This window comes from Zonotrichia leucophrys, chromosome 2 (assembly GCF_028769735.1).
Source record: "Zonotrichia leucophrys gambelii isolate GWCS_2022_RI chromosome 2, RI_Zleu_2.0, whole genome shotgun sequence".
NCBI classification, from domain to species: domain Eukaryota; kingdom Metazoa; phylum Chordata; class Aves; order Passeriformes; family Passerellidae; genus Zonotrichia; species Zonotrichia leucophrys.
Window position 1 is genome coordinate 151,155,252 of NC_088171.1, and position 27,122 is coordinate 151,182,373.

At 47.3% G+C, this 27,122-nt stretch overlaps 1 protein-coding gene across 12 annotated transcripts in view; it reads left to right on the top strand.

The window, feature by feature from the left end:
• Positions 1-27,122, top strand: part of ADGRB1 (adhesion G protein-coupled receptor B1) — a 291,313-nt gene that overhangs the window by 193,304 nt on the left and 70,887 nt on the right. For 8 of the 12 annotated variants that reach the window (XM_064706755.1, XM_064706752.1, XM_064706756.1 and 5 more), the window contains one exon: positions 10,087-10,228. In XM_064706755.1, the coding sequence (XP_064562825.1) occupies positions 10,087-10,228 (142 nt within the window). The remainder of the gene's footprint in view (positions 1-10,086; positions 10,229-27,122) is intronic. The other 4 variants (XM_064706764.1, XM_064706753.1, XM_064706759.1 and 1 more) reach the window with 1 other exon arrangement.

The window sequence follows — 27,122 nt, forward strand, 5'->3', positions numbered from 1 at the left end:
ATTGGCCTGGCCTTGTGATGAGAATCATTAGAGCTCAGCATCAGCTGCGCTTGTGGTGCCTGAAAAGATTATCTCCAGATAATCTTCGGGGTATTTAGCCAGCCATATGCTTTATTTCAATGGTAATATCTATTTCTTTGTGTGTTTGAGCATTGTTTATGTTAATTAAGGCTTCAGACTAGAGGCTGCATATGGGCTGTTTCTTATTTTTCTTTTTTTTTTTTTTTCTGGGCCTAATTTGCAGATAGAAAATAACCTTTTCCCCTGAAAATGCTGCAATTCAGTGTCCTGTGCTCATGAATTCACAGCTGGGCAAAGGGCTTGCTTGTCAACTCCTTATATCTTTTCCTATTCCTCTCTCCCACACATACATAAAGAGGAAATCCGAAGTATTCCTAATTTCCCACAGATCACAAATCTTTTCTTAAATCACTGTTATCTTAATTCTGCTTCTGTGATTCCTGAAGGAAATCACTCCAAACACCTTGAATTAGGGGTCTCTGAAAAATAAAATCAAATTAATATTTCTGCTTTGGTTTCATTTTCCTTGCACCAACTAACTGGATCAAGATTATGTTTTTTCTTCCTTTTCCACATTTTCCATGTTGATTGTTTTTACATATATATATATATATATATAATTTTTTTTAAGAGCTAATTTAATAATAACTGCTACTCTGATTATTGATCTTTTTAGACTGACAGAATATTGTTCTGTTCAGTGCCAGGCCTGGGGTAGAGGTAGTGCCAGTGCTCCTGGGGTAGAGGTGAGTAAAGGTCACCAGTGCCAAGCAAAACTTGTAAGGAAACTGAGTAATCTGAGTAGTTTAGCAGGAAGTTTTATAGTGGTTTTGGTGGTTGAGGTTTTATTTATTTATTTATTTCTGTAAAGAAACCAGGAAACTCAGCTAAGGGATGTGTGAAAGTATTGACTGCTTATTCCAAGTATCAGAGCTCTGTGAGTGCCCTCTTATAGGTCTGTATCCATTCATATCTCCTTTGTGTGCCTCAGTTTCCTTCTCGTAGAATGGGTTGGGTTGGAAGGGACCTTCAAAATCATCTCATTCCATGGGCAGGGATACCTTCCACTGTCCCAGGTTGCTCCAAGCCCCATCCAGCCTGGCCTTGAACAATTCCAGGCATGGGGCACCCACAGCTCCTCTGGTCACCCCTGTGCCAGGGCCTCACCACTCTTTCAGGGAAGAATTTCTTCCTTCTATTTAGTCTGAATCTCTCCTCTTTCAGTTTTAAATAATTTCTTTTGCCCTGTCACTCCATTCCCTTGTCCAAATTCTCTCTCCAGCTCTGCTGGAGCCCCTGGAAGGGCTCTGAGGTCTCCCTGGAGCTGGACATTCCCAGCTCTCCCAGCCTGGCTCCAGAGCAGAGGGGCTCCAGCCCCTGGAGCATCTCCATGGCCTCGTCTGGACTTATTCCAACAGGACCACATTTTTCCTGTGCTGAGGATCCCAGAACTGAACTCAGCACTCCAGGTTGTGTCTCACCAGAGTAGAGGGACAATGCTCTCCCTTGACCTGCCCACACCATGGGGATCCAGCACAGGAGCCCAGGACACATTTGGCTTTCTTGGTTTTGAGCTAAATAAGGTTGATGACTTTTGATTTCCTTAAATGAATGTAGGGATATTGCTGGGCCATCCTTTATTTCATTGGAACTTCAGATTTCATTTTGAGCCACATGGATTTACCAAACTTGTGGTACATTTCAAATTCAGGGGCTCAGAAGTGCAGGATTTTTCCAGGAGGGTTGGTTTTGCTCCAATAAGCCTACACTGCCTTGCTGGATGTGTGAGATGTCTCTCAGGATTTTCAGCAGCATAACTGAGAGCTCAGCCTGTCTTTGAACCAGGGGATTGATCACAGAAAGGGAAAATTATCTCTTGGATAACAGAATGACCCCTGTGAAAGAGTTTTGCTGGTTTTATTTAGTTCTTAGGAAGGTCTCAACTAAGCAAAGAGTGATCACTGCTCTGGTACTGAGGGTGTTCAAAACATTCCAAGCAGCTGCAGTGTTAAAGATTGATTTAAACCCACATTTAGCTTAGTGTTTAATGAATTTCAGCATTTACCTCTCTGGCATGAGATCCTTTGTTACTGCTTTAGCAGCCAATCAAAGATTTATTTTATTTTATTTTTAATCAGCCTATTTTTTTCCAAAGCTGTAAGCCTTTTCATGTCCCCTTCTCTTAGGAACCATCTACTCTTTAATTCAGCCCTGAGGTCCTGCACAAACAGTGACTCTGACACACTTTTTGTAGAAATATGATTGCAGGGTTTTTTTTTGCATCTCGGGCTATTGTGCAGAGCCAAAGTGTCTGAAAGGCGCTTTGGGGCAGCCTTTGGCTGGAAATGAAAATTGCTTTTGGGAATCCCACAAAAAGGATTAACTTTGACTTCATCTCTGGTTTGTTCTCCAAATTAATAATCAATCTGCCAGCTGGACCCGTGCCAAGCACTCGCCTGGTTGGAGAAGGGGGAATGGCCCACGTGAAACAAGAACAGTCAGAGAATCACGGAGCTGGTTGGGTTGGAAAAAACTTCTGAAGATTCCTTGTATTTTTCAGATCTCAAACATCTCCCCCAATTTTAAAAACTCTCTCTGCTCCGTGGCTCTTCCCACAACAAAAAAAGCTTTCCATTTGTGCAAATTCCCGTTCAGAGCAGCATTTCTGTTTGAGAAAGTCCTTGAGCGTGTGCTTAGCTCCTGTTTAAATCTACAAGACAGTGCTTAATTGCTTTTCCCCATCAAGTGCTCAAATGATGTTCAGAGTCATGTTGTAACATATGGTGAGACATTTTCCTGTGCAGCATCATTGGAATTACACCGGAGATAAATCTGACCACAGACGTTGGAGACAGAACCAACTTGTCAGGTTCCCTGCTCACCCTCCCCATACAACGTTTTTCACGCCAGTCTGGTTTGGGGATTTCTACAATTCCTTTTAGACTGGGTTGTAATCACTCTGACTACAATCTCCTCTAATATTCTGCCCACGTTTTCCCTTTAGTGGAGTTTCCTCTTTCTTGCCTCCACTCTGGAGACTGCCTGGAAATAATTCCGCTCCCTTATTAGCGTACCTGGATTCAATATTTGTGAAGAACTCAAATTCTGCTCCTTTTCTTTGCCTCTGAGCTTTGAGCACGGATTTCCCAGCACAAATCCAGTGTATTTTTTGGCAGAATCAAAGGCTTTTCTACTGCTTTACAAATGAAACCTGAACCTACAGGCAGGCACACATGAACACATAAATGTTCCTCCCCTTATGGACCTGTTCATTAATAGCCCATTGTCTTCCAGAGCTTTTCATCAGGCCCAAAGTGAATGAATTTTGCATTCAAATGTGAAACATGCCCTTTTGCAATCTATCTGCTTTGTAATTTGAACTGCTGCAGTGAAATAATCTTTAGATGGCAAAATCCAGTGATTGAATTTTGAAATTTGAGTTTAAGGATTTCAAGTCTGCACTGAACTATAAGGTCTTTGGTAATACTTGATGGTTGAACCAAACACTATCTGGACATTCCCAGCTCTCCCAGCTTGGCACCTGGGCAAGTATCTGCAACCAGCAAGACCCAAACTCCCTCAGATGTGTTTCCCTGGACCTTGGAGAAACCCCTTTAGATCTTTCTTAGTGGTACTGGGTGTGGGATGTGCAGCAGGTGATGCTGGACAGGCTCAATCACAAACCATGAATGGAACAACTCAAAATCACAAGGAATTATTGTGACCTCACCTGGAACAACAAATCCAACTCTGGGACTTCCAACAGCAGAAGGATGTGGAGCTGCTGGAGGAGTCCAGAGGACAGCATGGAAACGCTCCCAGGGCTGGAGCCCCAGTGCCTGAAGGGGCTCCAGGAGAGCGGGAGAGAGACTTGGGACAAGGGAATGGAGTGACAGGATAGGGGAGAAAGATTTAAACTGGAAGAGGGGAGATTCAGACCAGATACAAGGAATAAATTCACCAGGCCTTGGAACAGGTTGTCCAGAGAAGCTGCCCCATTCCTGGAATTATCCAAGGCCAGGTTGGATGTGGTTTGGAGCACCCTGGGATAGTCGAAGGTTCCCCTGCTCATGGCAGGGAGTTGGAACAAGGTGATCTTGAAGATCCCTTCCAACCCAAACCATTGCAGGATTCTACATCCACACTGGGAATCAGTGAGGAGAGGCTCCTGGCTCTTCTCCCACATCCTCCTACCTCCAAATTGGTTTTCCCAACCCATCTCCAAGCTCCATCCCCACAGGGTGCAGAGGTGTTCGTATCCAAAGGGTTGCAGGGCAATGAGAAGAGGTAATTAGGGAGTTCTGCAATGAGGAAGGAAAGGATGAAAGAAAAGTTATTCTTCTGAGGATATTAAAACCAGAGGAATGAACATGGTCTTTGGAGCATTTGAGTGGTTAATGACTGGTAATGACTAATTAATTAATAATCAGTGGTAGTAATGAAGGCCAGATTTTCGTTTCCCATTAAAAGATGTAGCTGGACTTATTCTGAGGTGATTTACACCAAGTTCCTGACTCAGCACATCCACATCACCCATCCTTTATGTGATTTATAGCAGCTTTTAAAGCAAGAACTGGATGGCTTTGATCCAGTTGCTTTCTTTGAGTCCAACAGGATAAATAAGCAGGCACCAGACCAGGTCTTTGAAGAGCAAAAGGTGGTTATTTTAATTTTTAATTTTTTTTCTTGCCTCAATATTGCTGTGCACTTTCTGTGTGCATCTAGAAATGGATTTCAGGCTGTGCCAAGTGTGACTTTGGCCCTGGATAGATTTTATCCTAATATTGCATTCAGTGCTGTTCTGTCAGCTTTTCTGCCATGGGAGTGTGAGACCAGGCACAGCATCTGGGGAGTGTTATTTGTTTTCTGATACTTTCCCTGGGGTTTCCTGTTCTTGTTGGTTTTCTGATTTATTTTCCTTCTTTATTTTTTTTTCTTCCTTTTGGATGAGGTTACTTCTGTTGATGTATGGCCCAGATCTGTCCTAGTCTACTTTGAAAGCTGGTAAATGAGTAAAGCTGGGCTTTGGGATTGGAAGTGATGTGAGGGCAAATGTATTCCCACATTTGAAGAGAGTTCGGGTTCCTTGGGGCAGGGGGTGTCTGTGTGTGGCAATGTACACAAATTTGATGCCCTAAAAATGGGAGATTTAAGCATTTCTATTTGTTGAGAAAGGCGGAAAAAAAAACCAGAAAAAAAAAGCTGAGGGTAGAGTTAAGGATGAAAGGACAGGCTGGATGACCTGGGGTTGTTTAATCTGGAGAAGAGAAGGCTCCAGGGAGATCTCAGAGCCCTTTCCAGTGCCCAAAGGGGCTCCAAGAGAGCTGGAAAGGGACTTTGGACAAGGGCTGGAGTGACAGGACAGAGGGAATGGCTTTAAACTGCCAGAGAGCAGGGTAAGATGGGATATTGGGAAGAAATTCTTCCCTGTGAGAGCAGAGAGGTGCTGACACAAGTTTTCCAGAGAAATTGTGGGTGTCCCATCCATGGATGTGTCCAAGGCCAGGTTGGGTGGGACATTGAGCAGTCTGGTTTAATGGGAGGTGTCCCTGCACATGGCAGGAGGTTGGAAAAAGATGATCTTTAAGGCCCCGTCCAAAACCATTCTAGGATTCCAAAATTCTATAATTAGGAGATTTTAAAAGCATCCTCAAACCCATAAATGAAAAAGATAAACAGAGCACTAAAAAACCTCAACTAACCAAAAAAACCCCATCACAAGCCAAATACACCAATATCTACAAAAAAACCCCAAACAACACAACAGTCTGTTATAGAGGGAAAGTCAAAGCTGCTGTGGAAATCTGGACAAAGGATAAATTGACAGCAAGCAATGCAAATTAAAAGCTTGAAAAATACAATAAAAGAAAAAAAAAAAAAAGGAAAAGTGTAGGAATTTTATTCTCCAGACCAGCAAAGATGAATAAAAAGCAAAATTCAGAGTCTACTAAACCCATAATAAATCCTGATGGTATTGGTTTGTTACTAGCTGGAAATGACAGATTTATTTATAATAATGCAGGAATTTCAATAAACGCCTGTATTCTGTAATTGGAAGAGAGCCTGGATCCTTAATCCACATCCCAGCCTAATGAAATACTTTTCATTACACCAGCAGCTGGAAAACCTGCTATACATCATCCACCAAAGTGAGATGTGTGCAAGAGTAACAAGACAGAGCAATTTGGAACTTGAGGGTTTTAAAAGAGCAGGTTAAGACTAATTTGGCATCATTGCTCTTTAGGAAAAGGAAGGTGGAAGAGTTCCTCAAATCTGGAGAGAGGAGCATGTGTGTGTGAGCACAGCAACCTCACATCTGTCTTAGGCACAATATCCATCTCAAATTGGATCCAAAAGTTTAGGGATTGTGGGTAATATTATGATTATAATTGAATAATAGCACGCTCATTAAAACAGGCATTAATAGCAATCAACTTATGGAAAATAGATTTTTGTCAAGCTAAATTAATACTTTCTAGGAGAATACAGAACTGGTTGTTGGAGTCTGGGAATTTATCATTATTTGTACTCATCATAAATAAGGCGTTTTTCTCAGTGACAGTGGATAAACAGAACAACTCAATAATGCAGATCTTGGAAATACGAGCAGCACATAGAGGGGGAGAATACAGAATTCAGATTTCCCATGAGACTGGCCTTGGATCTCTTGGTGCCTTCCAAAAAGGGTGTTGGGGGATGTCAGAAGGTGCATGAAAGAGAGCAAAGAACAGTGTCAGGGTCTGAAATGATGTGACAGCTCAGAGAAAATCATGTGAGGAGCTGCTGATCCAGAGAAGACAGATTTATGTCCCATGAGATGGATGGATGGAGAAGCAGGGGAGCACAGAATGGTTTGGGTTGGAAGGGACCTTAAAGATTATTTAGTTCCAACCCCTTGCCATGGGCAGGGACACCTTCCACTAGACCAGGATGCTCCAAACCCCATCCAACCTGGCCTTGGGCACTCCCAGGGATAGGACATTCAGACATTTAGTAGGGTCCAGATATTTAAAAATGTGGCTGAGCACCAGAAAAAAAAGATTCTGTGTATTGCGTACAACTTCTGCAGTAAAATTAATTTGTTTTTTTTATTTTATAAAAATAAAACAAAATATTTTATAAAATAAAATAAAAATATAAAAATATAAATTTATTTATATAATATAAAATAAAATATAAAATGAATTTATTTCTATTTTATAAAATAAAAATATAAAATATAAATTTATTTATATTTTATAAAATAAAGTTATTTTATTTTTTAAATTATGAACAGTGCTCTAACCCAAACCAGAAATAATTCAGGGAGGCTCAGTGTCACATGTTGAACAGGATGTGAGGGGACACTGAGAGCAGGATGTGCTGGTGCTCTGTCACCCAGGCCATGGTGGCACAGGGAGGCTCAGAATCGTTGTGTGAGGAGCAGCTCAGAGCCTGCACCAGGTCAAGACCTGCAAAGAACTTGTCAGAGGCTCAGGGCAGGTCTCTGGAGCTAGCAGCACGGAGCTGTGCAGGCCATCTGTGGTGCACCCAAGGCTGCTGAGCAGCTTTGGCTCCATCTGGAGCTGCCCTGGGCTCGCTGCTGGCGTTGCTGCCCAAGTCCCCTCCTCTGAGGATGGTCAGCTGGGGAGATGGGACATCTTTCCCCATGTCCCTTCAGTGGAAGCAGATGGCCATTTTGCTCTGCCTCCTCATCCTGTCTCAGGCTCCTGTGAAGCCCAGGTTATGCACAGGGATGCTGAGCTTCTCCCCATCTACTGAATTTCTGCACTTGCTCTCTGCATCTGCACTCCCTGAGTGACCATATCCCAGGAGATAGGATGGACAAGACACAGAAGCAATGGGTGGAAAATGACAGCAGGTTTTGGGTCCCCACTGTCCCAGCACATGAGGCAGAGCAGCAGATCCCCCTTTTCCCTGGCTTAGCCCTTTGTGCTCGCACAGAGATGGGGCTGCAATCATTTTCCCTGAGGAAACCACCCCACTGTGGGATGAAGACTGTGGACACTTCCCCATCTATGGCCCCTTCCCCATTCTGCTGCTTTTCCCCAGGCTGCAAGGATGCCAGGAGAAAGCAGGGATCTGTCCCTTTGATTTCTTCAGGTCCCTCTGGCCATGAGGGAGGAACATCCCTGCCATGCCCAGAGCTCTGGGAATGTGGGGAAGGGCTCAGGAGGGTCCTGGCCTGGCCTTTGGAGAAGGAACAAGGGAGGGGTGAAGCTGTGAATTGGGCTGGGGGAGGGCTATACCCATCTATATGGGGTGTGGAGCAGGGGTTGGGGGTGTATGGGGTGAGAGATGGGGCTGTGAGGGCAGTGAGGTGTATTTTAGGTCCATAGTTTTACATCCATAAATGGGATATGTGGGACAGTGCTGCAGGGATGGGGAGGTGTGTTCCGGTTGTGTAGGGACAGGGCTGTAGGATTATTTATCCACGTGTCTCACATGTGGATCAATATGGTGAATGTCACAGGGGTTTAGGGCTGTGCATGCTCATGTTGGGTGGGAAGTTGTGCCCAGGTATTTGGGATAAATGAGGCAGAGCTGTGGGGTTTAGGGTGTGTGTGTATATGGAACAAGTGGGACAGGACTATAGGCATAAGGAAATGTATATGGCAATGTGGGGGAGGGCACAGGGCTAAGAAAGTGTGTATGGGGTAAGTAGGAAAGGGATATAGGATTAAGAAGGTGCATATGGGATATGTGGGGCAGGGTTATAGGGTTAAAGTGCATGTGGGATAAGTAGGAAAGGGTTATAGGGGCAAAAGGGACAGGGACAGTGGGACAGGGCTATAGGGTTAGAGGGGTGTATATGGGATATGTGGAACAGAGCTATACAGTCGGGAAAGTTTATATGGGATATGAGGGGCAGGGCTACAGGGTTAAGGAGGTGTATATGGGATATGGGATATGTAGGAAAAAGCTGTAGGGTTAGGAAGGTTTATATGAGACATGGGACAGGGCTACAGGGTTAGGAAGGTTTATATGAGATATGTGGGACAGGGCTGTAGGGTTAGGGAGGTGTATATGAGATATATGGGGCAGGGATATAGGGTTAGGCAGGTGTATATGGGGCATATGGGACAGGGCTATAGGGTTAGGGAGGTGTATATGGGATATGTGGGACAGAGTTATAGGGTCAGGAAGGGGTATATGGGATATGTGGGGTTATAGGGTTAGGAAAGTGTAGATGGGATATGTGGGGCAGGGCTATAGGGTTAGGGAGATGTATATAGGATATGTGGGGCAGGGTTATAGGGTCAGGAAAGTGGAGATGACATATGTGGGGCAGGGTTATAGGGTTAGGCAGGTGTAGATGGGATATGTGGGGCAGGGTTATAGGGTAGGAAGGTGTATATGGTATATATGGGGCAGGGCTATAGGGTTAGAGGGTGTATATGGGATATATGGGGCAGGGATATAGGATAAGGAAAGGGTTATAGGGGCAAAAGGGACAGGGACAGTGGGACAGGGCTATAGGGTTAGAGGGGTGTATATGGGATATGTGGGACAGAGCTATACAGTCAGGAAAGTTTATATGGGATATGAGGGGCAGGGCTACAGGGTTAAGGAGGTGTATATGGGATATGGGATATGTGGGGCAGGGTTATAGGGTTAAGGAGGTGTATATGGGATATGTGGGAGAGAGCTACAGGGTTAGGGATTGTATATGGAATATATGGGAAAGAGCTATATAGTTAGGAAGGTTTATATGGGGCATGAGGTACAGGGCTACAGTGTTAGCGGAGTGTATATGGGATATGTGGGGCAGGGCTATAGGCTTAGGGCGATCGTGACACCGGGCAGCCCGGGGGCTGCAGGGGACCGCTCACATGTGTGGGGATGATGGAGAGGTCACAGCGAGGCGGGGGAGCCGCGGACGGGACCGGCATCATCACCATCACCATCACCAGGATGGAGCCGCAGGTCCGCCGGGGCTTGGTGGGATGGGGGCGGCGGGGGGCGCGCTGCCCGCTCCCCGCCCGCCCTGACGGCCGCTCTCTCTCCCTCTCTCCCCGCTCCGCCGCCCCGTCCCTCCCTCCCTGCTCTCCTCCCTCCCTCCAGCAGAGCCTCCGCCTCCGCCTCTCCGCCCGGCGCCTGGTCCTGGCGCGGCTGCCGAACGGTCCCGCTCGACGCCTCCCGGACCAAGTGCCTGTGTGACCGGCTCTCCGCCTTCGCCATCTTAGCCCAGCTCAGCCCCGACATGGTGAGTCCCGCCGAGCGAGGAGCGCGGGGGCCGGGGGGAGGCGTGGGGGACACGCGGGGGACAGGGCGGAATGGAGCGGGAGGGAAAGGGACGCGCCCGGGATGCAGCGGAGCATCCCCGGTACCGCGGCGGGGACAGCTCCGAGCGCTGCCGCTGCTGCCACCGCTGCTGCTGCTGCTGCAGTCCGGTGTCACTGGGACCGTGGCGACACAGCGTGAGGCTTTGCATAACCCTCCCCCTTCCTTTCTTCCTTCCCCGCCGTCCTTCCTCTCCCCTTCCCCCCGACCCTGACCGCAGCTTTTGGGGACACACACACGCGGGGACATCGCCGCGCTGCTCCCTCTCATCCTCCCCATCCATCCTTCCATCCCTGCGCTGTGCTTTGGGACGTGGATCCCGCTCAGCGTGCGGAGCCGCCGGCCCCCGCAGGCGTGTTCGCTGCCGTGGGCTCCCCACGCACGGAATCTTCCGCACGTGGCTTTTTTTGGGGGGGGCGGAATCGCCCCGCTCCGCCTCCCTCCATCCTTCCCCGCCTGTCTCCATCCCCGCCTCGGCGTCCTTCCCGCTACCCCACGCAGTTTTGGGGTGTGTGGGTGTGTGTGTATGGAGGGGTTCCCACTTTGGAATCGGGGAGAGTGGAAGGGAGGAGTTGTGAAGTTTTGGCCGCTTGTCGGGGACACGAAGTCGGTGCCGCGTCTTCGGACGGAGCCTCCGGAAAAGAAAAAAAAAAGTGCGAGATTCCTAGAAATTATCGCTGGGCGGCTGCACCCTGAGTCAGAGCATGGGGAGGGTGCCAGGGCACTAAAGACGGCGCTGGGGTGGTCAAAAGACGCTTCCTCTCTTCCACCTTGTGCTTTTGAATTTGTTTTTCTTTCCTTCTTTTTTTTTTTTTTTTTTTTTTTTTTTTTTTTTTTTTTTTTAAGTAGTTCATCCCTTTTTGGACAGTTCCCAGGTTCCCAGAGAGAAGCCACCCCCTCCTCCACCTAAAGCTTCTCCATCTGCCTGGGCACTGGGAGTTACTGGGCCCTTGCAATTATTTACTAATTATGGCTTGCTTGTTAAATGCTGGCTTAATTCGGCAAAAGGGGAGGGGAAAGGAAGAAAGGAAGGGTGAGGAGTGGTAAAGGGAGAGGGGGGATCACATTTTCCAAGATGAAGGTTTGGTTTATTATTAGAAACACTAATGTATTTGGTCCACTAGTTACCATGGAAACAACATCTGCACTGAAGTGGTTTTAAAGACACAGTGTTGGTTGTGTTTGCCTGGGCCCCGAGCAGGCCCAGCCACCACAGGGCTGGGAAATGGGCTCTGGGCTCCTCAGCAGAGCAGCTTTTGGGCTCCTCTGGACAGAGGCACCAACCCTGTGGTCTCAGGTAGAGATATTCTGGCAGAAGGATGCTCCGAGGTAGAGCTGGGAGCTTGTTCCCGCTTGGAAGGGCTCAGGAAGCAGCTGGTTGCATCAATCCTGGCATCCCTGCACTCCATGGGCTGTTGTTTCCTTGTCCTGTCACCATAAACCAAGCGGGCAGGGGAGCAGCTGCTGGGCTGGTGCTCTCCAGGAGAATTCCCAGCCTTCTCGAGGTGCACAGGGTGATCTCAGGTGGGATTTGTCACCTGTGTCCTGCCAGCAGCAGGGCTTCACCCTTCACCCCAAGCTTCAGCAGCTTTAGGGTCTGGCTCCAGAGGTTGTGGTTGATGAATGAGCCTTGCCCTGTATGGGAAGGACTCCAAAATATCCTGACAAAGTTTTGGGAGGTTGCATGGCTGGGGAAAATAAATTGGGATTTCTGCTGCAGGGAGGCTTCTAAGGCAAAGCCGGGAATGAGGTGAGCCCAGATGTGCAGCTGAGCTGCTGGGGAAGGTCCTCTGCTGATCCAGCTTCTGGAATTGGGCAGAGGATCAGGCAGTGTGGGGAAAGCAAAGGGAATCTTTGCCTTGGCTAAAGCAGAAGTTTCTCTTATGTAGATTTTATGTTCACACACTGCTTGGTATTATTTAATTAATCAACCTGGGGAAAAAATGGTTAATTTGATGTGGCCAGATGCTGCTGCTCCATCAGCTCCAGGTGTTTCAGTGTTATCTGGATAAGACAGGGTGGCTATCAGCCCTTTATCATCCCTGCAAGTATTTTTGCATTTGAGAGTGGGCATGGCTGCAGGAGGATACAGCTCCTTCCCCCAGGCATGTTTTATTATATCTGCAACTAAACTCACAGCTGCTCCTTTGGGGTTTAAGCCTAAAATTGCTTCTTTTGCCCTCTTTCCAACTCCTCTGGCTGCTGCTTTGGTTATGTTTTCCCTGCTCATTTTTTCCCAGCCTTGAGTCCACTCATTTTTCCCAGAATGAGTCCTTTGGCTATGCTGGGGGGAGAACTGGGGCATGGATATCTCCTGAATCCCCCAAGCCAGTCCAAGGGTTTGATGATGATGATGGGGAGCATCACCCTGGCTGAACCAGCTGGGACCCATCTCCTGCCTGTGCCTGCCCTGTGAGCCTGCATGTCTGTGCCTCATCCAGCTCCTCATTCCCTTGCTTTCCTCCCCAAATCTCATTTTGAACAAGCCCACGTTGCCTCCCGTCCCCAGAGGTGGCATCTCGTCATCGTTGGTGTCTGCGGTGGTGACATTTATGGTGCAGTTTTTCATGTGCCTTTGGAGCTCTCAGGACAAGAAGCTCCGTCCGCCTGTGTCATTAATATTATTTATTGCTATAAATCTCCCTTCTGGAGCCTTTGGCCCTGGCAGCTTGAAATATTTGTAACCCTGCTATGGGCACAGCTCCTTTGCAGTGAAAAAAAAGCTTTTGGGACGAGTGTTGCTGCTGATTTGGGACTGGCCAAGGACAGTTTGCCTGGGCTGAGACCTGGGAGTTGCTGGTGTAGTGGGGAAAGGAAGCAGTTTTCCTTGATTTCAGTGGAGCTGGAGGCTGAAAGTGCTGTGTTTTGAGTCAGTTTGGGAGAAAGACATCCCTAAACCGTGATGGATCCTGCTCAAAAGCTAGAGTTCAGATTTGTGTTTGATTTCCCCTGCTGCTTCCACTTGACAGAGGCAGCCTCATGCCCTGCTTTGGCACAACTGCTGTTTGACCATTGTGAAAGATTAAAACCTCTTAAATTAAGGAACACAGACAAGCATTTTGGAACTGTCTTTTTGTTTTAGCTTTATAACCTGACTGTCTTGGAAGGGCAATGCCTTGTGGTGCTACACCTGCACAGTAGCAGTGCAAACAGAGAATGAGGGCAAAAGGAAACCACAGAGCTGCATGAGAGGCTTATGGTGGTCCTTTTTTCAATATATTTTGGCAATTTTTGGAGGTGGGAAGAAGTAGAGCAGGAGCCTGAGGATGAGCAGCAAAGCCTTTCGCTCTTTGGTTGTCTCATCTGAGTTTGGCTCGTGTTGTCTTTGCTGCCTTCCACCTTGTGCTTGGCCTTTGTAAAGTCAATCAAGCTTTAAATCTTGGCTAATGCAGCTTGGATGGGGTTTTGGGAAAGCTGGTCTGGTGGAAGGTGTCTCTGTCCAGCCAGGGGGTTGGAATTGGATGATCTTTAAAGTCCCTTCCAACCCAAACTGATGCTTCTGTGATTTGTGCAGCCCTTAGGGCTGGAGTAAAACTTGACAAATACATCTCTGTTGTCTCCCCCCCTCCTTACTGGCCCTGCCTGCAGAAAACTGATCAGAGAGAGGCATCTGAGCTCTCCTCTCGTTCCTAGGCTTGATGAAGATTCGGAGCTGGTGGCAGGAACTTGTAGGGGTGCTGAGTTTGTTTTGTGTGCACTGAATTTTTGGGACATCTCACCTCTGTGTTGGTGTTTTCTGACAGGCAAAACCAGCAGCTCTTGAGTTTTGTGGGGTTTTTTGTAGCAGATCTGGCCCTGGGTGAGTGCTGGCCAGGCAGTGAGCTGACCTGTGAGATGAGAGGAAACAGCCTCAAGTTGTGCCAGTGTGGCAAATCTAAAAGATTGGATATTAGGAAAAAATTTCTTCAAGGAAAGGGGGTTGTCAATCATTGGAACAGGCTGCCCAAGGAAGTGGTAGAGTCACCATCCCTGGAAGTGTTCAAGAAATAAGTGGATGTGGCATTTGGGCGCTGGGTTGATGGTTGGACTTGATGATCTCAGAGATATTTTCCAGCCTTGATGACTCCAGGATTTATATCCCTGGATTGTTCAGTGTTCTCTCCAGTTTGCAAGAATGGGAAGCACCTTTCCTGGTGTGCTTCTTACCCATGGGGATAAAGGTCCTCTCTAAACTCACAACATTTCTTTTTTTTGTCCCTCAAAACCTTCCATTTTGGGATGGAAGGGACCTTCAAAGATCTTGTTTTGTCCCAAGGATCTTCCCCCTGAAAAGATTGTCCTGTGCTGCAGGAGCTCTCTGTACTTCATGGACAGTGCACACACACAAGGTGGGTTATTTTAAGCTCCTAAAATTCTGTAGGGCCTCTCTTCCACAGGGAGGAGATCCAGGTTTCCCAGGAGAAAAAAAGGAAAAAAAAAAAAGAAAAAAAAAAGTTAATGTTATGAATCAAATATTTGTAAGAGTGTAGCAATTCTGACAACATTTTGATGGAAAATTATATTGGTTTTATTTAGATAAGACTGGAGAACTTCATTTGGAGGTGAACGTTTTAACATTTATATTCTTCCATCATTTATCACCTGAAATTGGAATCTGGATGAGAACAAAGCCTTTTGCATACCTTGAGAACTGACAGTTCTCATGTTCACAACAGTTTCCAGGCTTAGTTAATATTGGTTCTGCTTTTTCTGCAGCTTTAACTCTTTAATTCAAAAATTTGACTGTTCTGAGGAAGGCAAGTTCTCAGTTCTGCTGGGCTTGGAGACATCAAACTCTGGTCAGGTTGTGCAGGGGTTTAAGGAAGAGTTTGGTGTATTTGGGTATGTTGTTGAGGCTACAGCCAGAGCTTTTCTGTGCCTGTCAGTGAAATTGTGACCTTGAGCTGAACACTTTTTTGCTTTCTGCTTCCCTTTCTCCAGCTGCAGCACCCTTGCAGGTGACATCCCGGGCTCTGTGCATCCACATTTGCACCCCAGCCTGAAGGGTGCTCCAGGAAGCACCAAGTGCTGTCATTTCCCTGACAGAGCATTAGGAGCCTCCTCTTGCCCATTTGGCAGGAGCTGTGCCAGGGTGAACATTGCTGAGCCACGAACATTTGGGCTTTTTGAGGTCCAAATCCTCTGCGAGCTCCCACGCTCACGATGCTGGCACCTCTTCCTGCAATCACCCCGTCCTCTCCAGGATGCTGCTGTGTGTAGAGTGTCTCTTAGGGAGCTGATTGTGCCTCTTGAGCTGGAAATTTTGCCTAAGATTTCCTGGGGATTTATTCTGCTGCCACTGAACTCTCCCTGGGTGCGGAGATGCCAAGGTGGGAGTGGCAAAGGGCCACTCCAGCTGGACTCCTGCTCATCCCAGGAGAGCTCCGTGCTGGGGTTGGGGAAGGATGTGGTCTAAGTGCTGCTGGGGATTTCTGGGCTTTGCCCATCTCCTGCTCCACAGCAGGAGCAGCTGCTGTGTTTTCTCTGGGGTGCTTTTCCCCCGAGGTCCGTGGCAGCCTGTAGGAGCAAGCTGGTGATTCTGTAAATCACAGGCTGCTCTTTGCTGTGCTCAGCAGGGAGGCTCTTGTCACTAAATCCAGTTTAGCCCTCCTGAGTTTCAGCAGGCGTGGATAGAATGGAGAAGACAGGGTAGAAACCAGCTGGGCAGTTTTCCCTCCTACTCTCTCTGTTAATGTGATTAAGGAGGAGAGAGGATGTGTGATGTTCTTAGGGGGCCAAACTCGCCAACCCACGGTCTAACCCCCTCTTGAGAGAAGTCCATTATTTTTCTAAAGTCCCCTCTTAACAGAAAGTACTGGATTGTGTCCCTACATCTTTGCTTTGCTGGAATTACCTGGTTTTAAAGTGTTGCTCTGTCACTGATGTGGGATCTGTCAGTTTGTGTTGCAGAGTAAATTCAGGTTAAATCTCATTTGAATTTGAAGGAGACCCGGAGTTGATGTACAGGTGATTTATGTCGGGTTTTAAGAGGAAGGGGATCAGTGACAGAGCTTGTGGTGTGTTCCAGGTGCCAGAGGCAGCCTGGGTTTGTTATTCTGCTGGAAGAATTGACTGGAGATTGCCACTGCTGTGTGCCATACACAGATACCTAATACAAGATCCTATTAGCAAATAAGTGATTGATATTGGAACATACACAGGCAAGGCATGAGAGACGAGTGGGATAGGAATTCCCTCTCAGCGCTGTGCTGTGCTTCTAGCAGAGACAACACTTGAATATATTAGAAGAAGACAGGTAGCATAGGAGGTAATAATAGGAGGATTTGGCTCAGCATAATAAGCAGTCATCCAGCATCCCACCTCCTTGGCGGCTGTCTGCGGATTTCTCTGTCTGTCGATCCGTTGGGTACTTTGGGGAGATATTCCCAGCTGACAGCTTCCCTCCTCCCCGAGTTCCTGCTCAGCAGCGCTGGTGGATTCACCCAGGTCTCTTTAACTCCTGACAAAACTCCAGCTGGTGGGATTGCAGCAGCGTGGGGCTGCGGCTCGGCCCCCGCCAGCCGGAGCCGCCGAGCGAGCTCAGCGCAGCCCTGGCAGGGACTCTTCTGCAGGCAAATGCTGCATCACCCTCCTGTATCTATCTATCTCTCCATCTGAAGGGGACGTGGGAGAGGAGCAGGATCAAGTGGCTGGGAGCTTAAAGCCGTTGTGGGATTCAGTGCTGGAGCGTGAGTAATGCCGAGCCAAATTCACCCTTTGGTGGAAAGGCGAGAGCGGCGCTGGCGCTAACCAAGTGACCCCAGGAGCGGAGCAGGGCTGGGTTTGGTCCCCTGTCTCCAGCTCAGATTAGAGCCTCACCGAGAATGCCTGGGATGCTGCATGTCCAGGCATTCCTGAGGGGTTTGGTGCTTATTCTGAGCTGCAGTGCTTAATGGCTCGTTGCCACGAAGGCAGCTTAGCGAGTGTGACAGCTGCCCTATTACCCTGCCACAGCTTACTGCTCTGCTAAGGAGCTGTGGATTTAAGCCAGGACACCAGGGGCTTCCCAATTCCCACTTTCCCCTTTCCTAGAGCTCGGAAAGCAGCGCTCAGCCTCGCTTGAGAGCAGATTTGAGGGCCAGAAATGTGAACCATGAGTGTGTTACCTGCCTGGGATTGCTCTGCTCTGGGTCCAGGCAGGATGACTGGCACAGCCCAGAGTGTGGGAGGGCGTGTGGGAGGGGACGATGTGTCAGAGATGTTTGGTGTGGTGCCTCCACACTGATGGCTGAGCTCTCTGAGACATTTTGGCTCTTTCCTCAAAGTAAAAAAGGCTGAGGGGAAAGAGGATGATAATCTTCAAACGGGTTGAAAGGTGGCTGTGGAAAGGGAATAATCTGCTTTCTGTGTCTGCTGGGGATTGGGCTGAAATTGCAGAGTGAGAGATTTAATTCAGGCACGAGGGAAAACCTTCTGACTGCAGGGATAGACAAGAGCCCAGACTCCATCAGCACAGGTTTTCTTGAAGAGGCTGGGGGTGGTTTTGATGGTTTTGTATCAGGCTGAGGCGTGAGCTGAGCTTGTCAGGTCTTTTCCACTCTCTCACCTGAAATTCTGTGATGTAGATCCCCTTGGTGTCTGTGCCTTGCTGTGTAAAAAGAGAGGAACATGGCAGAGGGGCAGCACATTGGTGGGCGTGGGAGGAGTGGGCTGGAGGCAGGTGGGAAAGCCAAAAATCACCGAGTCTGTCCACAACTTCCCACTTCCACCTGTAGCTGTCGATCCGCTGCCATCTCATATTTACAACCTGCAGTTTGTGCAAGCCAGAAGCTTCAGCGCCACTCCAGCCTGCTCAGCTCTGAGCCACAAAGCCACCCTGACCCAGCAGTGTGGGAAATTCAGCTGAATTTTCCATCTGGAACCCCAGGATGCTGTGATGGGGGCGGGCGTGGGGGCCCGTGTAAACAGCACAAGGTTCTTAGTCATGGCCAGGTGGTCACATCTGCCAGGGCTGGGCTGTGGGCACTGCACCAGGCAGGGCTTCACAGGGGAGGTTTGGAGCTCTGGGTGCTCGGGGAGCTTCTCCCGAGGCAGGAGGACGGCGTGGGAGCATCACAAAGGGGCTTGTTTGAAAATGGTAACGAGTGGGTGCTGGAGGCTGGGTTTCATGGGCTCGTGGGGTGGTAGTCAGAATTACTGCTAAATGAGATTATCTTCCTTTTCAAAGCACTTCAGGGACTGAACATGGTGTGTTCAAAGAGTCAGGCAAACTGTTGAGTGTTGCTTCTATTATTCTGCACCCGTCTCCGTTGTACTTTGGCCCGGAAAAGCAATTCTTTAGATAAATTTGACAATCTGCTTCACCTCTGAGCCCTTTATGCCCTGCAGAAAGGCTGAGGTTGCCCTTAAATTGCCATGCAGTAGGAAATGGGCAAGTCATTATTATTATGTTCATTTAAGCCCAAATTGAAGCAGTTTATGAAAGGTTTGTGCCCTTCATACTTTTGCTGTCAGGTAATAGCTGGGTAGATAAACCTGCTGGTAAGATTTTGGTAATCTTTAAGCAAAAATGGGCGTTATGTGTGGAAAAGTAATGTCAGAGTTGTAATTGGGTGTATTTGAGCTCAAAATGTCCCTCTGAATGTGAGGAGTGTCTAATGAAGAAACTGATATTGTGCTGGGTGTGATTACAGCCAGCCAAAGCTCAGCTGCAGCTCCATTGCTGGCTGCCTACCTGCCCTGCTCAACTCAAGAACATACAGAATATATTCAATAAATCTGTGAAAGCAAAATGACTCCCTCTTTTCCCACAAGTGAGACAATGCTTTCATTTTCCATGAAGAATGGTTCTTTTTCCTCTTTTTAAACATGGCAATCATGCCAGCATCTCCCCAGGTGGGGAATATCCGACTGCTGGGGCCACTTTTGATTTTGTTTATATCAGCTCAGCACAGCTGTAAATCCAGGGGCTGTTACAGCTTTGCTTTCCAATCACTCAGCTGTGAATGAGTTGGGGGTTGGAGGCTGATTCCTCGAGGGCTGCTTGGAGATCTCTGCTCCACACAGAGGGAATTTGCACCAGTGATTCCCCAGTGACCAGCTGGAGATGGAAACATGCTGGGGCTCCTCAGATTGCAATGGGAATAAAGCTGTCATTATCCTCATAACAGCAGAATAACCCCAATGGCTGAAATCCCTTCATCTTCTTTTCTTAGCCAAGAAAGCCCTGAAAGCTTCTGAGGGCTGGCAATAAATTGGGGGTGTTTTACTTCAAGGTTGTTGGTTCAGCCTTAGTTTGGGTCAGGAGCTATTGTCAGGGCAGGGATCTTCAGTGATGGAATAGTGAGGGATGGGAGCATCTGCAAGTCATAATTAATATTTGTTCAGCCTGGAGAAGAAACTGAGGGGAAACCTCATCAGGGTCTGCAGCTTCCTCATGAGGGGAAGGAGAGGGGCAGCACCAATTTCTTCTCTCTGTGGCAGTGGTAGGACCTGAGGGAATGGCTGGAGCTGTGTCAGGGGAGGGTTCGGCTGGATATCAGGAAAAGATTCTTCATCCAGGGGGTCGTTGGACACTTGAAGAGACTCCCCAGGGAATGGTCATGGTATCGAGACTGACAGAGCTCAAGGAGAGTTTCGACAACATTTTCAGGCACAGGATGGGAATGTTGGGGTGTCCTGTGCAGGGCCGGGAGTTGGACTTGATGATCCCGCTGGGTCCCTTCCAAATCAGGATATTCTATGATCCTCTGAATTCAAGGATTTTGGATAAAGTCAGGTTTTGAGAGATGCTTCAGTCTTTGCCCAAATGTTCATTCCTTGTGCTTTGGAGGAAGGTTTTTCTTCTGGACTGCTCCTCAGCAGCCAGGGGGAAAGGGAAAGTGGGTATTTGCTCTCTGTGATGGTTGGCAGGTGGGATCTGAATATTTGGGGCAGGAGCCATCCTGCAGACACTGAGACCTCAGGTGTTCCCCACTCCTCAGGTGGGTCTCTCCAAAGGGCAGGATGCAGGGGAATGGGGAAGGAACGTTTTGCCCATGCTGTGGGGAGAGCTGCTGCTCTGGCACCACTCTTCAGCACGCCACTGATAGTGTAAAACAAACAGCGGGGCTGGTTTGGAGTAATTTGGTGAAACGCTGTCGCCTGGCATGGAACCAAAATACTGCTTAAATCAGGATAAACACAGTCTGGATTCTACTCTCATTTTCCATTCCCAGTCTGCTATGGACTTATTTTATTTTAGCTATGTGTAAATCTTAGCACATTTCCCTGCAAGGTGCTCAGCTGGGAAGCTGCAAGGGATAAGGGCGATGAGGTTCCACGTCTGTTATGGAATTTGAACTGGTTGTTCTCTATGTAGCACAAGGAAAGGGCAATTCCAAGCAGGAGGGTGCAGGAAAGAAGACTCATTTTTAAAGTAGTTACAGAGCATATGTCCCTATGGTAAAATAATGCCAGTAATGGTAATAGTGGTAGTAGTAACAATGATTATTATGATAATGATAATAATTGTAAGTTCCATGGCAGAGGCATGGAGAACAGGAGCAGCTCTAACAGCTCCTGTAATTGTCCCTAATTCTTAATTTTTATAATGCTCCTTGGATGTGTCTTAGCTTGTGGCAGCCAGCAGTGTTCAGGACAGTGAATCATAGAAGTGTTCAGGTTAGAAAAGACCTCCAAGATCATCAAATCCCACCACACCCCCTAAAAATATCTGAATGTGCACATCTACTCCTGGATTTTTTTAACATTTCCAGGCATGGTGACTCCATCACTTCCCTGGGGAGCCTGTCCCAATGCTCAACCACCCTTTCAACAGAGACATTTTTCCTAATAATCCAAACTGAACCTCTCCTGGTGCATTTTGAGAGCATTTCCCCTTGTCTTGCCTGGGAGAAGCAGCCGACCCTCACCTCAGCACAACCTCATTTCAAGGAGTTTTAGAGAATTAATGTTGCACTGAGCAGGATGGACAAGTCCCCTCTGCTTTGAATATTTGTATGAATACCTGCATTGTACCACTTCATCTCAGGGCAGTGGAGTGGATCCTGGAGCATTTGGTTTTCCAGGACTGACACGGGGAGATTGAGGTTTGCTGTTTCCCGCAGTGCCTGTGTCAGTGCTGCTGCACAACGTGATTAAAGTTCACTTCTGCCCCTGTTTTCTCAGAAGCAAAAAGCTGCTGCCCGTGGAGGAATTGGCCATTTTGAGTATTGCCAGCTTCATTGTGGAAAATGGTTTTATTTTCTCTTCTTTAAAGGGAAAGGCTGGAACAGAACAATTTTTCCATCTGCATGGAAAGCAAAGTTTTAAAAACCAGCCATGACATCTGACCAGCTCACAAACAGTTAAGCCAAAAACTCTGTCCTGTCTCTCCTCCATCCTTCCTAAATGTCTTGCACAGCAGAGAATAAGGTGCTGGTGCTTGATTGTTGTGACACAGCCCTAGGAACCCCCCAAGGCATTTGCACACAGCAGGGATCTAAGCTGAATTAAGCTTTGGAAGAGAGATGGAGGGGCAGTATTATTCCCTTCCATGTCCAGGGGATCAAAATAGGCCCCAAGAAGATAAAGCCAGTGTTTGCCACTTAAATCAGATCAGCTGAGAGGCCTTTGGAAAGATTGGCTTAAGTGATGGAGCTGCGAGTCCACATCTGACCTGAGGGTGAGCTGGGAGTACACCCTGCTCTCCTCCTTGGGGTCCCCAGATCCTCACTCTGCTTCCCAAGCCACAGCTGGCAGAGGGGTGGATGCAGGGTGACTCAAGGATCTTCATCAGAGCTCCATAAAACCAGGATTTCAGTTGCTTGGCTGGGTGAGGTGCAGTTGGAAAGGGATAGATAAAGAGAATAAAACTTTGTTTTAAAGAATGGTGATGAAAACATTTGGGAACAGCTGTCTGGTGAGGAGGAGAGAGTTCCTCAGCATTAATATGGAGCTGATCCATCCATCCTTGACATCAGGACTGGACATTGAGACTCTGGGAGTTCCAGCCTGGCAGTGAGCATTGCTGACTGGCAGGTACATAATGCCCACTGTTAACTCCTGTAATCCCCTGCCAGCCTGGAGGAAATTATCCTGACAATTCCCATTAAGGAGAGGCTGAGTGACCACTCCTCTGCCCTGAAAACTTCTTCAAAGCTGTTTACTAAAAGCAAATTGTCAATGTTGTAGCTTGTGAGAGGACTCAATACCCACTGAAGAGTTAGTGATTGTTAATAAATAGTAGCGTGTTAAGACATCTCTCCGGGTGATTTTTGTGTGCTGTAATTACACAGAATTGCCTCTTAGACTGGGCAAATAACATAAAAGGAGCCCTGAGGTCCACAGTTGTGTTCCTGATAATGGGTCACTATTAACTTTGACATGGGAAGTCTGTGGTTTTGATAGGAGGGAAGCAAAGCAGGGTGGAAATCCTCTGGACCTGGCTCTCAGTGGCAGGGTCTGAGCTGAGAAGGTGTCACATCTGCCAGGAAGAAGGTGTGAAAAGATGATTTATTAATGATGCCTCTAAGTGACCTTCATGCAGGCACCTCAAAGCCCTTCTCAGAGGTTAAATGATGGAGAAGAGAAGGCTCTGGGGAGACCTTATTTTGGTTTTTCAATATGTGAAGTGTTATAGGAAAGGTGGAGAAAGACATTTTTACAGGTTTAATTCAGGATGAATTTAATTTTAGTAGCCAGTATGGGACTGTATTTTGTGTTGTTGGGCACTGCCATTGCTGCCATGGAGTGAGAGGATGAGGGGGAATTGCTTAAACTGAAAGAGGGTGGAATTATATGAAATATTGGAAAGAAAATTTTTCCTGTAAGGGTGGTGAGACCCTGGCACATGCTGTACAGGAATTCTGTGACTGCCCTATCCCTGGGAGTGTTCAAGGCCAGGCTGGATGGGGCTTGGAACAGCCTGAGATAGTGGAAAGCATCCCTGTCCATGCAGGGGGTTGGAATTAGATTATTTCAAAGGTGCCCTCCAACCCAAACTGTTCTGTGATTCTGTGGAAAAAAAGGAATTTTTTGGTAGTTTCTCACTGCTCGTCTGCTTTGAGTTGAGTGAACCCTGTAGACCTCTGACAAAGCTGACCCACCAAAAAATCTCGTTTCACCCCTGGCCCAATCCTGACATCCACCAGGAATGAGAGCTCGTGTCCTGCTCTCCCTCTCTCCCTGTCTTTCTGCAGGAAATTGCTGGTCCAGGGAGAGAAAACTGAGCCTTCCCTTGAGCAGGCCCAGGGCACATGGAAATTTCCCATCCCAACAAAGTATAAATGTGATATCCACAGGGCCCGAGCCTGGATGAGAAATCCTGAATCTGACTGAATTGATGATTAAAAAAAATCGGTGTGTTTTTGGCAGCTGACAAGAGCACATTCACCTCTTGGTCCTTCAACCCTCCTGAATTGTTTTCTCCACCACTGACACACACCTTTTGTTCTGGAAGCTGTTTGCTTCTGTAAGCCCTGCTAAAAGCATTATTTTCCAGCAATTTTGACACTTCTCTCCCTGCTTTGACAAGAGTTGTCCAACCAGCAGTGAAATCAATACAGTGTGACTTAAAAAAACATTTCACAGGAGTCGTAAAAAGCCTTTTGGGCCAGTGGCACTGCAAAACCATTCCTGTGCAATTCTTGGAGTAAATCCCATCCAGCTGGTCCAGGTCTGTGTCAGGAGAGTGGAATGAGCCTTGTTGATTTGAGCTTGTGACCTGCTAGGGGACAGAGAGGGACTTGCTCGGTCTTGCAAAGATGTAAAGGGCACTCTGGTCACAGCCTGTGGGACAGTTACAAAAATTATAAAACCAAATTCCTCTGGCTTGTGCCTGGTGGTTTAACAAGGGGGAAAAGACAAACTGTAGCTCAGGAGGTGCGTGGAATAATTTAGGTTGAGAAAAAATCTGTGAGACAGTCGAGTCCAACCTGGTAACACCACGTTCATGGCTAAACCACATCTCTGAGTGCAATATCCAGACATTTCCTCAACACTTCCTGGGATGCAGGTTCCACCACTTCCCTGAGCAGCCTATTCCAATGCTTTTCAGTGAAAAAAAATGTTTCCTGATAGCCAATCTAAACCTCCCCTTGTGTGACCTCATGAAAAACTCTGTCACCAATAGAGAGTTGTGGCTCTGGAATGGGCACCTGTGGGATGGGAGCTCTCCATCTTGGAGAATTCCCAAATCCAGACAAAGCCATCACCAGCCTCACCTGATGTTAGTGCTGGTCTTGCTCCAAGCAGCAAATTGGGTTGTAAAGCTGGAGATGTCCCTTGCAACCGGAGCTCCTGCAATTCTCCAACTTCATGAATCTTTAATTTCAAATGTGCAGGAAGTCAGGCTCAAGGCAGCTATTATGAATAGCAAACACGTTTCTAAAAACCAAACAAAGCCCAGCCCCCCCCAAATTCCAAACTCGTGTGCCTGTGTTTAATTTCAGAGCAGAATAAATGGTTTAATTTTTCAGTGATTTTATTGGTGTGATGTTGTGCCTATAAAGACTTTGTTCAAGCCTTTCTTGGAATAAAGGATGGGAAAAGCAGAAAGAACAGCTTGGTTGTAAGGTCTGGGGCAAACTGCACTGCATTAAGAAATACTTTGTTCTAATTGGAGCCTGTTTGACCCTGGAGCCAGAGCAGGGTAATGGAAAAAGCACAACTCAAATCGAGTCGCTTTTCACAGCATTCTGCAGAAAGCCAGAGAAGGAAAGGGGAGAAATGCAGAGAATTTGAAAGGGGGAGAGAGCCGGAAAAATGCATTACGAGCAAGAAGAAAAGGCAGAATATGCCGTGGGAAATAGCCAAAGGAAAGGAGACAGAGAAGACAAAGGAGAGCAAAAATTAGAGAGAAAGGAAGAGAAGGAAAAAGAAGGAAGCAAGGTGAAATTGTAAAGGGAAGGAGGAGTGTCCTTCTGCCCTGCCAGGCAGAGCAGTGAGGTGGCAGGACAGAGAGTGGCCCCAGGCAGCAGTGCTCGTTATTTCCATCCTGGCTGATGTCATTGATTGCCTCCCTCCTCCCCTGTCATGCCTGGTGACAGAACCGCAGCCCTTGCGACTCAGAACGACCTGCTCTGTTCCCGACTGGCCCAGGGAAAAGTTTTATTTCCAGCTCCAAACAGGAACAGCTTTTTCTGTGTTTCAGGGGGTTTTTGGATGGCCCCTCTCAGCAGTTCCTCTCCAGTCCAGGCAGGTAGGGATCCTATTCCTGGCCGGTCTTCTGCAGACAACCAGGTTTTTTCCTCAGCTCTGATGCTGTGAAAATCCCATAGGGCTGTTCCTTCTCTTACCTTCACATTTTTCTGTTGGCAGCATCTTTATTTTTTAAACCAATCTTGATTTTCCCATTTTTCCTTGTTTAAGGAAATTTCCCTCGCAAGGCTCAGATCCTGCAGCATCTGACCACCTTCTGTCAGGGGGTTTAATTAGTCAGAAAAAATAGAACAAATGATGATTTGTTTGCTGAACAGAGGACTGGTGGATAGAGAAAGAAGGTGGGGAGGACAAAGAAACCTTAATAACGAAGGAAGAAAACAGAATCCTAAGATATTGGCGCCTAAGTCTTTAGGACTTCTTTAAGATACCAGTAAACGGCCTGAAGTTGCACCAGGGGAGGTTTAGATTGGATATTAGGAAAAATTTCTTCATGGAAGAGGTGGTAAAGAATTGAAACAAGGAAATAGTAGAGTTACCATCCCTGGAAGTGATCAAAAAATGTGGATGTGGCAATTGAGGGAGGACATGGTTTAGTGGAGAACGTGGTGGTGGTGTTGGGTTGATGGTTGGACTTGCTGATCTTAAAGGTCTTTTCCAACCTTAATTATTTGAATATTCCCAAAGGAGCAAGCTTCTCTTCTTCCTGCAGCCAGTGATTTTTGTGGTTATCCCCCTTCCAACAAAAATCCCATCAGGGCTGGGCCCATCCTTCTTTCCTGTAGAGTGAAGGGATGAGCTTCATGGCATCTCTTCAGCAAAAGCCTTTCTTCTAGACATGGGGTTTGTGAAAATTTGTAGGACAAAGAAGGAGGTGCAGATCAGAGCCTTTCCTGTGGGATGAGGTACAGATTGAGATCAGTTATTACCCTAAAGCCTTGCTTAAGCTTGGCCAGTCATCATTTGTGTGATGCCTTGTGTAGGAGCAAACATCTGAGCTAGGAATGATCCAGTACATGTGGAAGAGCTTTAATTAGCTTCAGGATCTCTGAGAGGGTTATGGATGATGTGGGACAGTGGATGGGGAAGGCAGTGAGAGAACCTAAGGTCTTTTGAGGTGGAGGGATCTCAGGGAGGATGTGGAAGGGAGGGCAGCTGGGGTTGCAGTGTTGGGATTTAGGGATGCAGCCTGCTCATCTCTTAAAAACCAAGCTCCATTCCCTTGATGGTTCAGGAATGAATTACATGTCGGGCTTTCTTTGCTTTAATGGAGCTCCTCCCCCACTTTTATCCAGTTGCCCATGAAAAGTCAGTGAAATGAGACCTACTTAAATCAAATGTCACAATCGATGCTCATCCCAGGCCACCGTTTGTGCGATGTGAACTCAGATTGCCGTAAGGGGGGAGCAGGGAGAGGGAAAGGCTTGGGAAAGAGCTTGGAGGGAGCGAGCAAGGAGCCGTCCATGGCTGAGTGTCTTGTGTTCCACAATGCTTTTGTCACAACCATGCACCTCTGCACTGGGACAGGGCTGTTGTCCACCAGGATTCTGCAGGGGGGACAAACAAAGCTGTGGCTTCCTACACATTCATCTCTGCCACACCCCACCTGACTAAATCAGAGTCCTTTCCACATTTCAATTTATAAGGAGCAAAATATGCGATATCAGCACTCACCCTGCCTGGACGATGTCCAAATTCAATTTTGTTTGATGGGAAGACAAAATCAAAGCGTTGATATCTTCATTGAAATTTATGTT